Raw genomic sequence first — 11,556 nt, forward strand, 5'->3', positions numbered from 1 at the left:
CTTGTCAAAAGCATGTATTCTACCACAAGAAAAATATGAATGTAAAGGCATAGAAGTTGTTAGATCCAGTAAATGAGAAAGGCACACATTTCTCGAAAATATCAAAGCAAAAAAGAAAACAAGAAAGCTAGCACCACAGTTCCATTCTACAGGCAAAGAAAAGGACATCGCACCTCCTCGAGCGTGGTGTCAGAGATTCCATAACTGGTAATGCCAAGTTCTGTCAGGTTGGCGTCAAGGTCTTTGCACAGGAACACGAAGGATGAGTATGTTTCTGGGCTAGCTGGAAGTCGGTATGACAAATCAGCGCCCATGTCCGTGGCAAGCTCTGCCTTGGGGATGTGTCTCCGTATTAGTTTGTCCAGTGTCTCAGCTGCGACAGTCCAGAGAGCGAGAAAGAGAGAGGAGGATAAAAAAAAAACTTTTAACTTTGCTTGACCAGACATGAGAAGTAAACCGTCTAACAATCTACTTGTCAGTACCATGTACAAGTCCTACACATTAATGTACGAATCTGCGCTAGTAGTTTGTGCATCATATTTACCAGGAACAGCACCAACAGTCAGGCTGAGTGAAGAGCATACAAATGCAGTGAGTCCCAACTTCTGTTTATTTAAATGAACATTTTTTCAATAATTATAGTTGGAAGTTTATGGTTAGTCTGTGGTTGGAATAAACATAATTGGTGTTCAAGTGTTTAGTGTGAACTTCAAATAAACATAGGTAGCTGAAAGTCAGTGTGTATATATGCTCTTGGTTGTCGCATCCTATGCATTGTTCCCTGTAAATATGATCCTATTCATTATGACATGTACTGATTACAGTCAAAATGAGCGCAGCTCATCTTGGTTTAACCTTTTAACCTCCCAAGATTTTTCTGGGATCAAAAGAGAAAAGGAACTCAAAACTTTTCTTCTTTATTTCAAAATTTTTGTTTCAATATTGTCCCAACTAAGTGTGCACTGCGTCTGTGGTTCCCTAGTTGTGCTCAGACTCCCAAAAAAGATAAAGCTGTTCTGAAAATAGGCTCTCTAGGAATACACGTGCAAACTTCACATAAAAATGTCCTCGACAAGACATGGTGACACAAACGGGAACCACGATGCACACTGTTCTTTATGAGCAAACAATCTGAAAATGAGGGACACAGCCTCGCAGAGTTCTTTCCTCTGTTCCTATCGTGTGTAGACCATTGTGTTCCACAATACGACACCAGAAGCCTTCCAGCTAATTACAAAGTGCCAAAGACCAAGGCCTCTGTTTGAGTTCTTTGTATAAGAAACTTTAAAAAAACTAGTTGCAGCAAATGGCAACATTTGGTTCAAATGTTTCATAGGTAACAACCCACTCATCCCTAAACCAATGACTTTACTTCTTGATAACAACAGAAAGCTGTCACAATAGCACAGTTGCAATCATTACAATCTGCAAATTTTCAACTTCACAAGCTTCAGAGTTCAACAAGCTTATTATACCTGGCCATCTGATAATATTTTTTTTTATATTTAAAAAAGAATAGTCTCCACTTTGCTACCACCTGAGTTTAACTGATGTCAACTATGGCATTGTTCTCAAAAGCACCAAAAAAGGGTGAGCGAAATTAAAACCCAAAGGAGTTCATACTGGACTCATCGTGGGAGTTACCAGATGATGGTGATATAAGCGATGATGGGGTGACGTTTTGTGATGAATCACTGTTCGCTCCATCAGTCTGGTTCTGTACCTGAAACAAAACCAGGCAAAACAACATGAGTACAATAAATTGAACTGTCAAAACAGCGTGTAAATAGCAGGGGTACTTTATATGTAGTATATATGTGAGCATTTCAAAAGTGACAGATTTTAAATGTGTAGCAATGTTTAAATATCATAATTTAAGCAAATAAATACGTACATAAAGAGAACTACACGGCATATCGTATTAATGGCCATTATTTATTCACAAAATGCAGTTCAAATAAATTTAGTGGAATCACTCGATTTTGAAGAATCACTGACCAAGAGCCAGCAAAAGCTGTCCCACTTTCCCACCAAAAGAAATAATTTCACTTTGATGCACCAAGCCATGTGTCCGCGACTTCCTTGCTGCAGCCTGCACTGCTCATGTTGATTTTTCTCCACCGCCCCTGCCAAGTGTACAGCATAAAATTGCTTGATTAAATATTTCCAATTTTGTAAAGGAATTTGCAATGCTCCTATCAGCTTGCAGAGGGTCTGTGCCTATGCAATGTTTCGGAAGAAGATCTTGGTTGCCCTGCCTGTAACAATAGCTCTTTAACAAACTACACTCCTTTTTGCAAGGTGTTCTAGCAAGCCCCACAGTGCTCTGCTAATTTGTTGTACATTTCCCAACTGGCCTATAGACTTGAAAATTTTCCCCCCAGATGATGTGCGACCTTTCCCGTATTCCTGCAAAACTTCGTTTCAATCTGACATTTAGTTATAATGTTGCCATCATTTTAATCTTACTGTGATCTCTTCAATGTACATCAGTGTCAATGTGCAGTTTGAAGCCGGGCTTGCTAAACACTGTGCTTTCATGCAATATTCACACTCAGTTATTTGTGCTGGTGTTTGCCGGCCACAAAGACTCTGAATCGTGTTACTAAAATGCAGGCGTTCAAATGCGGAGAACACAAGTGGAAACGAAAAGGACACCAGAAATGCCGTTTGTTCCTACTTGTGTTCGTGTTTGCCCGCCTGGCTTTGTTGTTTTTCACGACGAGACGGCAGGGTTTGTTTATGAGAACCTGCTGCTGTCATAATAGAAGAGTTCACAGCTTGAAAAATCACTGAAGTCTGCTGATTCAAAAATATTTTTTATTGATGCAGGCCGAAAGTGAAAAAGACGGTGTAAAGCTTGCTTACCGCATCTTTGGAAGCAGGCACTGTGGGAGATGGCCTGCTCTTGAGTGACTTGGCACGTTGCGATGGGCGCACAAGGGTCAGGTAGTAGCCACTACCGAATCGAGTCTTTAGAAACAATGACGACCCGCAGCAACGTAGGCGACCCTCGTTGATGACTGCGATCCGGTCACCCAGCAGGTCAGCTTCGTCCATGTGATGCGTTGTCATGATGACCGTGCGACCTGAAAGTGTGCAACCTCCAAATGTAGCCTTTTGACTAAAGGTATTTAACTATAGTACTTGGCTATAGTCTTTAATAGCTACATTGTTTGAACTTTGTGAGCTTGTTCTCACAAGGACTCTGGCTGAGGAATGAAAATCAGTTGTTGAACAGTTACTGCACAAGTAAGTTTTGCTTTAGGATACACATTTTATGACTGTAAACAATGCCAACAAGGCAAATGTGAGAAGCTAGATGCAAGATATGCCCAACGCTGTGACTCCTTTTTGAGCTCTTCACTACACTATTTTCTACACTACAGCTATGGAGTAACCTGGCAAGTTGAAGCTTCCTTTAACACTTTTCAGACAGAAGGTCAGAGAAGGATAGACTTATGTAGTCACAATATATCAGAGGCTGAGCACTATGGTAGCATACATGATTGGTTGAATTGCTTATAGGTTAGTCTTATAAGCAAATGCAGCTAGTGCAAAATATAGACAGATGAGAACTCTATGTGTACGACCTATATGATGAGGAATGACCATGATACTCTTGCCAACAATAGTATTATCAGAAGCTCACAGTCAATAATTGGACAAGGTTAAATGCTGCACAGGTGCATCTTTAGTAGATATTGCTTGATCTTATGACCAAATAAGGAAAGCCTTTTGAGCACAAAGTGCTGCAGTGTGCAATTTCAGGACTTGGCATTACTTAAGTCAATAAACAAATCTTCGTCATGTCGTAAGTTTAAACAACCAGTGCCTTTTTTCTATATAGTTTACTATGAAAACCAAAGCTACTATAGCAGGCTGCAATAGAGCTCAAAAGGAGAGAATAAAATGCCAACTTTTACTTCATCAGTTGTTATTGATTCATCAGTACTGATATGTAACTAGCTCCTGAATACATTTATTAGGTGTAACAAATTTGAATATTAACTGCTCACATCAATGAACACACACCGATAAGTATGCCCGTTATGATTGAAACAAAACATTTAATTTTAACTTGCACATGTGTACTACTGACATGCAATACATGTTGAACAGTTCAGCTTAGTTATACCCCGCACCGCTCTTTTATTGTAATATACAAAAACATTTTTGAGTATGCAGAACAACATGTTCCAACAATGTTCAAAGGATTCAAGGTGTCCTACCTTGCTTGTACTTTAGCATGAGATCCCAGATCGCTCGCCGTGCGTAAGGATCCACGCCGGCTGTCGGCTCATCCAGTATTACCGTACGGCTGCCCCCAACAAACGCAATAGCTACAGAGAGCTTGCGCTGCATACCACCTGAACGTTTTCAGAAAGTAAGGAAACAAAGAAAAAAAGAACCATTAGGCTTCAATGACTCCTTTGGCTCTGACCTCATTTACTGCAACAGCAGCATGCTCTCATAGTAAGCACTGCCATATTGTGAAGGACAACTTCTTTGTGGAATGCATAACATCGCCTTCGTCCACTACCGTATTGCCTGCTGTCACCACTGAAATACGGACGTGCACAGACGCCCCAATTTTCAAAGTCTGTGCAGCACGCGAAACTCCGCAACGAATGGCTAGGCATGACTGTTGCACAACAGCTCAGTACTAGTCGGCATTTTTGGCTTCCAGTGCATGTTGCCACAGCGGCACGAATTCAATCCCCAGAGGTGGTAGGCAAAGTTTGTTTTTCTTCACCGTATAGTGAGAGTGAAGCTGCAACTCATAAGATGCTTGTTCATTAGCTTGTTTGTTTGTTAATTCGAGTTTAATGGTGCAAACTCAACAAAGGCTATGCTGTACAAACCACGGGATGGTAAATATCAATGAGAATTCGAAGAAACCATAATTTTGTTACTCTAAAATTTCTTTTTAAATGCCAGTGTTATCTAAATTCTTGAGAACATCTGTAAGGGCACAAGTGAAACATCTCCTAACCATAAAGTGGAGGATAAAGACATGTGCAATCAGTATCATTCGTGAAACTATTTTCATCTTCATGTTTCAGTAGTACAGCATGTAATTAAAATGTGGGTTCTTGAGATTCATTGCATATAGATGGCTGCTTGTTCCTCAATAAATAGTTATGCATTAGATGGGTGTGTCCTATACATAGAGAGCAAATAATCACTTCAATAAAACGCTCTTCGTGACGGCAAGTTTTCCATTCAACAAGAAGACGTTTGAATGAGTTGTCTCAATGACGATGGCATAATGAAAAGGATGGACACCACAAACGCTGTTTAGAGATTTTAACTGCTGTCTCAATAAACTATGATAAACGATAAATTAGATTTCTTGACTGGCGACATGATATTTCATTTAGCTGGTTGCAAGTGGCTCACCTGAGAGGTTACATGAGTATTCATCCCTCTTGTGGACCAGGGCTAATTCCCGCACAAACGAGTCAACTTCAGATTCAACTGCATCAGCAGTAAGGCCTTTGAGTCGAGAATAGAACCAGAGATGCTCAGCAACTGTCAAGCTGTGATAAAGAGAAACATGTCAATCGTTATTGTTGCTTTTTGCATGATAAATTAGCGACTCTGCTTTTGTTCTTAATGAAACTTCCAAACAAAAATGTAAGCGATGGAATAGCTTTACTTCAAGCACTGCAGCTTCATTTTGATATAAGAAATCTATTAACTCAAACGAAGCTTTAAACAAACACTAAAGTACAGAGCGGAGAGCTATTACTAGGAACAAGAATGCTGTAAATTACTGTTCTGAGCAAACGGGACATAAACAATCTTTTAAGTGAGAGGTGAAATGATGGCACTCTTCAATGTCACACCACATGACAAAATATGCGGTGTCACATAACCTCCACAGTGTTTGGCAAGGACAAAAGACAACGAAAAGCAGTTACTTTATATGTAAAGCAATATGTGCATTTTAAGAAAAGTGTTTTCAGACATTTTCGAATGCAGATATGAAGGAAACTACATTGTTGTTCAAAGTGTTGTTCAAAGTTTTCTTTCCCATTTTGCAGTGCCTCAATTATGAAAATGACAGGCACAAAAACATGGAATTACTTGTCAAAAAGGACATTGTATTGGGGACAGGTGCCAAGGCTTCGACGAATGATGTCCATCTCAGTTCTGATGTCCTTTCCATAGATCTGAGCCGTGCCCTGTGTCGGAGGGTATAGACCAGTGAGGATGGAGCTGAAAAGGAGCAAGAAAATTCGGAACATTAATTCAAGCTGTAACAATCACATTAGCCTAGGCAGCTTAAGGTGAACATTTGTCAATTAATCTTTCAGTTACGCATGCTCCTGCCTCAAGTGCACTTTTGAAACATCGGCATTCAGAGTGCAGACTATATTTCGATGTTTTTGTGCCATCTGCATGTCATGCGACAATGCAGTGGCTAGTTGCGCTGTATAAAAAACTAACGCAAAGCACACTTAGGCATTGCTCTTGTATATTGCATTACTTGAAAATGCAAGAGCGTAAAGCTTATTGTTCTGCACCAGGGCATGTCTGCGCGTATGCCCAGAATTAAGAACAATGTGTCACTGTGCATTCAATGCAATTCGCTCGCTGTATCTGGTTTGTTGGTGTTCGACACCAACACTTCAGGTATTTTGGGGTCTTTTTGCCCAGTTACTGATTTTTAACCACAGATGCTTACTGCCTCTCAATAATAGTTAATGTGTGTAGTATAGTAAGCCGATGAGCTCGACTGTTGGCTATCACCCTGTCGGCTCCACCACATACTAGAAAGAAGGCACAAAACTTTTTGCGGTACAGCTTACAAAAGGAAAGCAAATGACAAGACTCCGAAGTGAGTGATGATCGCTGCACTCACATAGTGGTTGTCTTGCCAGCCCCGTTGTGGCCAAGGAATGAAGTGATCTGACCCTCGTAGAAGTTGAGGCTGAGCTCGTTGACAGCCGCCCGATCTGCACCGGCGTACACCTTGGTCAACTTGCGGATAAGCACTCCAAGTGGCAGGTTACGGGGCTCTTCCTCCATGTCTTCTGTCTTCACTGATGTCACACGCGATTGATGAAAGGAGGAAAGGCACATTTATTTATCCATCCATCCATTTCCAGAGCAAGCAATGTTTTTTTTTTCTTTTTTCTTTTCAAACACTTCTTCAAGAACGGCCTTTGAAATTTACCTGGTTCACACCACTACAATCGAATTATCTGTCCAGGTGGATATCATTTGCAAGAAAAATCAAAGAAATTAATTCACTAATTGAACAAATTACACTGTTCAAATTTTTAGTCACAAACTTTTTGGCATGTGTTTATAGCGGAAAGTCGGAGGGAATCATTATAAAAGTCTAGTTTCATGTTTCTACATAAACTGGCCATGTAGATCAAGATAGCTGCCATCAAATTGTTTGTTCAATTTACCTGATTACGCACATAGAGTTGCGAAGCACGGCTCCTGGTGTAAGCCCTCTGTGATGTAGTTGGGTAGCTTAAAATGAAGCTTTGCCATAGTGCGCGATAAAGCGGTTCCATTTCACCCCTGCTGCTGAAGTGACTAGGTGTTCGATTAGGAGCTGCCCAAAGCACCAATCCACATCAGATCGTGGAAAGAGGGAAATGCGACAGCAGCTTCATTTTATGACACCCTTTTAGGTCACCAATGGGTTGGACAGCGAGCCCCACTTTGCAGTGTTGCGGTAAATTGAAAGAATAATTTGTCACCAGTTATTTTGGCCTACATGGCCATCTTCAAATGTGGTAAAACAGAATTAGACTTTTATGACGATTCCTTCCAACTTTTCCCTATAAACATACACTATATAAAGTTTATAACAAACAATTATTTGTTGCAATTAGTACGATTAGTGAAAGGATTGCTTTATTTCTATTTATTTATTATTTTGCAAATCATGTCTGCCTGGGCAGATAATTCATCTGTAGTGATGTGATTAGTGTAAAGTTCATTGGCTTCTTTTAAAACAAGTGCTTGGAGTAAAAGAAGAAACACTGTATAATGCCTACATGCCCTGGACACAAGCAGGTTATTATTGTTTTTCACAATGTCAAGCACCAGGCATAACTTTCAAGTGGCTGGATAAGTGCTTTTCAAGCTTTTCAAAACACAAAATATTTTATGTTCAAATAGTTTTATGTTCCTGTAGCGAGTTTTCGCGTGGAGTCCACATTCTGTACACTTAACAAAACTCGCTAAACAATTGAAAATTCTTGATCTTTTCAGCAGCTGTATGCTTTCTATGATTCTGAAGACGTAAGAAATGTGGTGAAAGTAAGTCTTCAACCAACGAGATAAAGTGACGTCTCAAAGGGTTAATGACAGGAGCAACAAAGTTGACTGAATTAACTGACGGGACGAGTTAAACAAGATGCAGAAAAAATGTGAAAATGCACCGCTGATTCATTTCGCATTATTTGCTTGATTCTAACACACCCACAAATTCCATGTGCCCAAAGTATAAATTAATATAGAAATGGCACTGAAGATCCTAAGCAAAGTAGAAGCCTAATGCGTACCCGATTTTTCTTTTATTTTTAGCCTTCCCCCCCTCCCAAGAAAAAAATATGGGCAATGCATTGTGCAATAGTGGCCGGTTTTCTAAAGTCATGCTGCGTGGCGATACCTAGTCATGCTGCGTGGTGATACCTAGCCCTGCGGGAAGGGCACTCTGGTGAGCACGAATGACATCATCTCGGACTTTGCAAAGTGCTTCTCTCTGCGAGAATGGAGCGTGCTCGGGCGCCTGAAGGTGACCTCGGCAATGCAAAAAACGATGTCTGGCCTACCCTAAAGAGACTAGCCGCCCAGTTGTTTTCTAAAGTCAGCATCGCCGCACGGTTATTTGAAGTTAGCTTCTCTTCCAAACAGTTGTGTTAAACGGCGAAGCATACAAACGCCGCGAACGCGGTTTTTTGTTATATTTTCTTGAGATAAACAAATGGCGAGCCTTAGAATCGTATATATATCGTAATCAAACACTGTGAGCTACCGTGATTGCTTGAAAATCTTCGCAGGGCAGGCCGAAAACAGTCATTCCGACGAGAGATTTTTGATGTGTGTTCAATGCATTTACTGTGCCCTAAGCTCTGCCGAGACAGATGCTGCCACTAAAGGGGTTGCTAATGGGGTCACCATAGGGGCCAGGCATGGGCATACTGACTGGTCAAGTTCGAATTATCTAGCGAAGGCCAATTTTAGGAGAGAAATAACGAAAGTTTAGGCCTGTATAAATGCATTGCCTTATGTCGGTACCTTTGATCGGGATCAAATTAACCAGAAAATCGAATTAACTGAAGCCAAATTGATGGTAATTTACTGTATTATATTTCAAAGGAGCCAAAGGCTGAACTTAGCAAGCTTAAAGATATTATACAGTGCTGCAATGGCTCAAATATTTAGAAATATATACTTTGAAATCCATGATGTCCCTCTGAAATACTGACACTAAAGTCCTAGCACGAAACATCAAAAATGGAAGTGTGGCTTCATTCTCTCTTTTAGTAATCAACCTTTTACTGCAAGATTAATGAAAACAAAGCTTTTAAATAATACTATATCAATCTCAACTGATTTAAAGTTTCTCATTAGTGTGTTTCGTCAAGTGAGGTGGCAATAAATCACCAATAAACAAATTTAATATAATGCTCAGATGCAGCACTGTTGTTCCCAGTCAACCGACTCCATAATATGCCTGCAAATATTTTTTTTCTGATTTGGTCTAATCTCATCACTCTACCTTATACTCTGCTGCTCTCATCTGCACTTCCCTTTACTGGCACCACTTCTATATTACTCTAATAAACCACCGGTTATCTGCTCTATACATTATGTTATCTGTGCCCAACTTATTCTTCCTTTTAAAGGAGTATTGACATTAAATTTCTGGCTTTCCATATTTTGCTTTAATGTACCCGACCTCAAAACCCTAGAAAATATACTGACAAGCCTCAGCGCACCTTAAATGATTTATACTATAACAGCTTTTTTACGAACTATTATCAGTTTTATTTCTCAAGGAGGTGTATGTGTCATGACATTATGACACAGAAAATGGTCACATGGGAACAGAACGCCACAACACTTTGGCACCGACTCCGACTCGCTTGGTCGTCAGTTATGCTGATACATCGTGCAGGTACCAGAAGGATTGGTGGCCGCGCAGCAAGTAGCAGGCTACAGCAGCATAGCAGACAACCGAGTAAGCCGGGTTGAGTGTGCAAGGCATATTTGCATTCTAATCCGTACTGTTGCCTTCTAGTAATGCGTAAATGAACAAATAATGGAAGCGACTAACCATTCAAGCTAGCCGTTCCATTGCACGACTCCCACGCTGACTTTCTGGGACTGTCAGAATGTGAGGCACCACACCAGTAGGTCTTGGTGACAAAGAAGTACCATGGCTTTGGCACTCCATATTGCCCTGCAGATTAGGAAAGAGCAAAACTTCAAGCTAGCACTTTGGGTAAGCACGAGCATGACAGGCTCCTCGGACTGCCTTTGTGAACCCTTGGCTTAAAAAGTTGCAACGAAGTCCATCAAAGCACAGTTCCAAGGCCCCAGTGACGTGGGAGTGACAATGTGCTTTTGAATACCCGCTGCTCGTAACGTGCTGTGCGCATCAAGTGGCACAGTGAACTGAACAAACTGACCAAAACAAGGCAGTTGATCAGAGGGTTTGTTGCCTATGTAACCAGCATTGTCAAAATACAGCCCTAAGTACATCCCATGTGGTGTGAATACTTAATGAGAGGAGCAACACCACAGTTGGTCAACTCATTAACTGTCCTCAACTCCTGAATTTCTGAAGACCTCTAGCGTTCCACAAAATGAAAAGATAGGTTGAAGCTCATTGATCGAAATTAACTATAACAACAGACAAATTAAGCTTCAACCCTATCTAAAGACAAGATAGAAAGCATCATTCTGAGTTTCATAAAAGCATGCCTACTTCACAGCAAGCAGGAATTGACTTGGGCTGCTGACTCTGTTTTGTCACATCATTTTTTTTTTTCAGTTCTGATAAAGCAGGTTCGTTTCTAGTCTAATCCATGGCCTGAGAACAGTGTGGATCTATCACCACTGTGTGCTCACCAGGAAAGACAGCTTCGATGTACCATGCGAGCACAAAGTAGAGCACGGCGTCGAGCAGCAGCAGGCCCATGACATGAGCGATGGAGAAGGTGTCTGGAGGTAGGCCTCCCCGGAGCAGGTTGTGCCAATGCACGCCAACTCCCTCCTCCTCAAAGTGGGCAAAGTAGCTGCAGCCGAGGCCAAAGGCCACGTTAGGCACCAAGCTCTGCGAGATGCAAGACAGCACATGTGGGCCATGTTGTCGTTTAGAAATACTTTTGGCACATGTTAGGCTTTCATAATGAATAAATCGATGTGGAATGCCAGGAATGCACATGTTATGCACTACACATGCTAGAACAAAGACGAACACTGCTGTCGTCCAAGGTAAGAGTGCATAATTACATTAACAAAAATTGGCGTGTTATGTCACACAGAAGTGATCCAGAAGATACTTTCTTTCTT

At 41.0% G+C, this 11,556-nt stretch overlaps 1 protein-coding gene across 6 annotated transcripts in view; it reads right to left on the bottom strand.

The window, feature by feature from the left end:
* The window catches only part of LOC142560302 (phospholipid-transporting ATPase ABCA1-like), an 85,759-nt gene that overhangs the window by 33,382 nt on the left and 40,821 nt on the right, over positions 1-11,556 (bottom strand). For 5 of the 6 annotated variants that reach the window (XM_075672297.1, XM_075672296.1, XM_075672294.1 and 2 more), the window contains 9 exons: positions 11,113-11,317; positions 10,316-10,441; positions 6,872-7,052; positions 6,094-6,225; positions 5,404-5,543; positions 4,233-4,370; positions 2,869-3,089; positions 1,624-1,723; positions 174-373 (listed from right to left, as the gene is read on the bottom strand). In XM_075672297.1, coding sequence (XP_075528412.1) covers positions 174-373; positions 1,624-1,723; positions 2,869-3,089; positions 4,233-4,370; positions 5,404-5,543; positions 6,094-6,225; positions 6,872-7,052; positions 10,316-10,441; positions 11,113-11,317 — 1,443 coding nt within the window. The remainder of the gene's footprint in view (positions 1-173; positions 374-1,623; positions 1,724-2,868; positions 3,090-4,232; positions 4,371-5,403; positions 5,544-6,093; positions 6,226-6,871; positions 7,053-10,315; positions 10,442-11,112; positions 11,318-11,556) is intronic. The other variant, XM_075672293.1, reaches the window with a different exon arrangement.

The sequence above is a fragment of the Dermacentor variabilis genome, chromosome 10, assembly GCF_050947875.1.
Source record: "Dermacentor variabilis isolate Ectoservices chromosome 10, ASM5094787v1, whole genome shotgun sequence".
NCBI lineage: Eukaryota > Metazoa > Arthropoda > Arachnida > Ixodida > Ixodidae > Dermacentor > Dermacentor variabilis.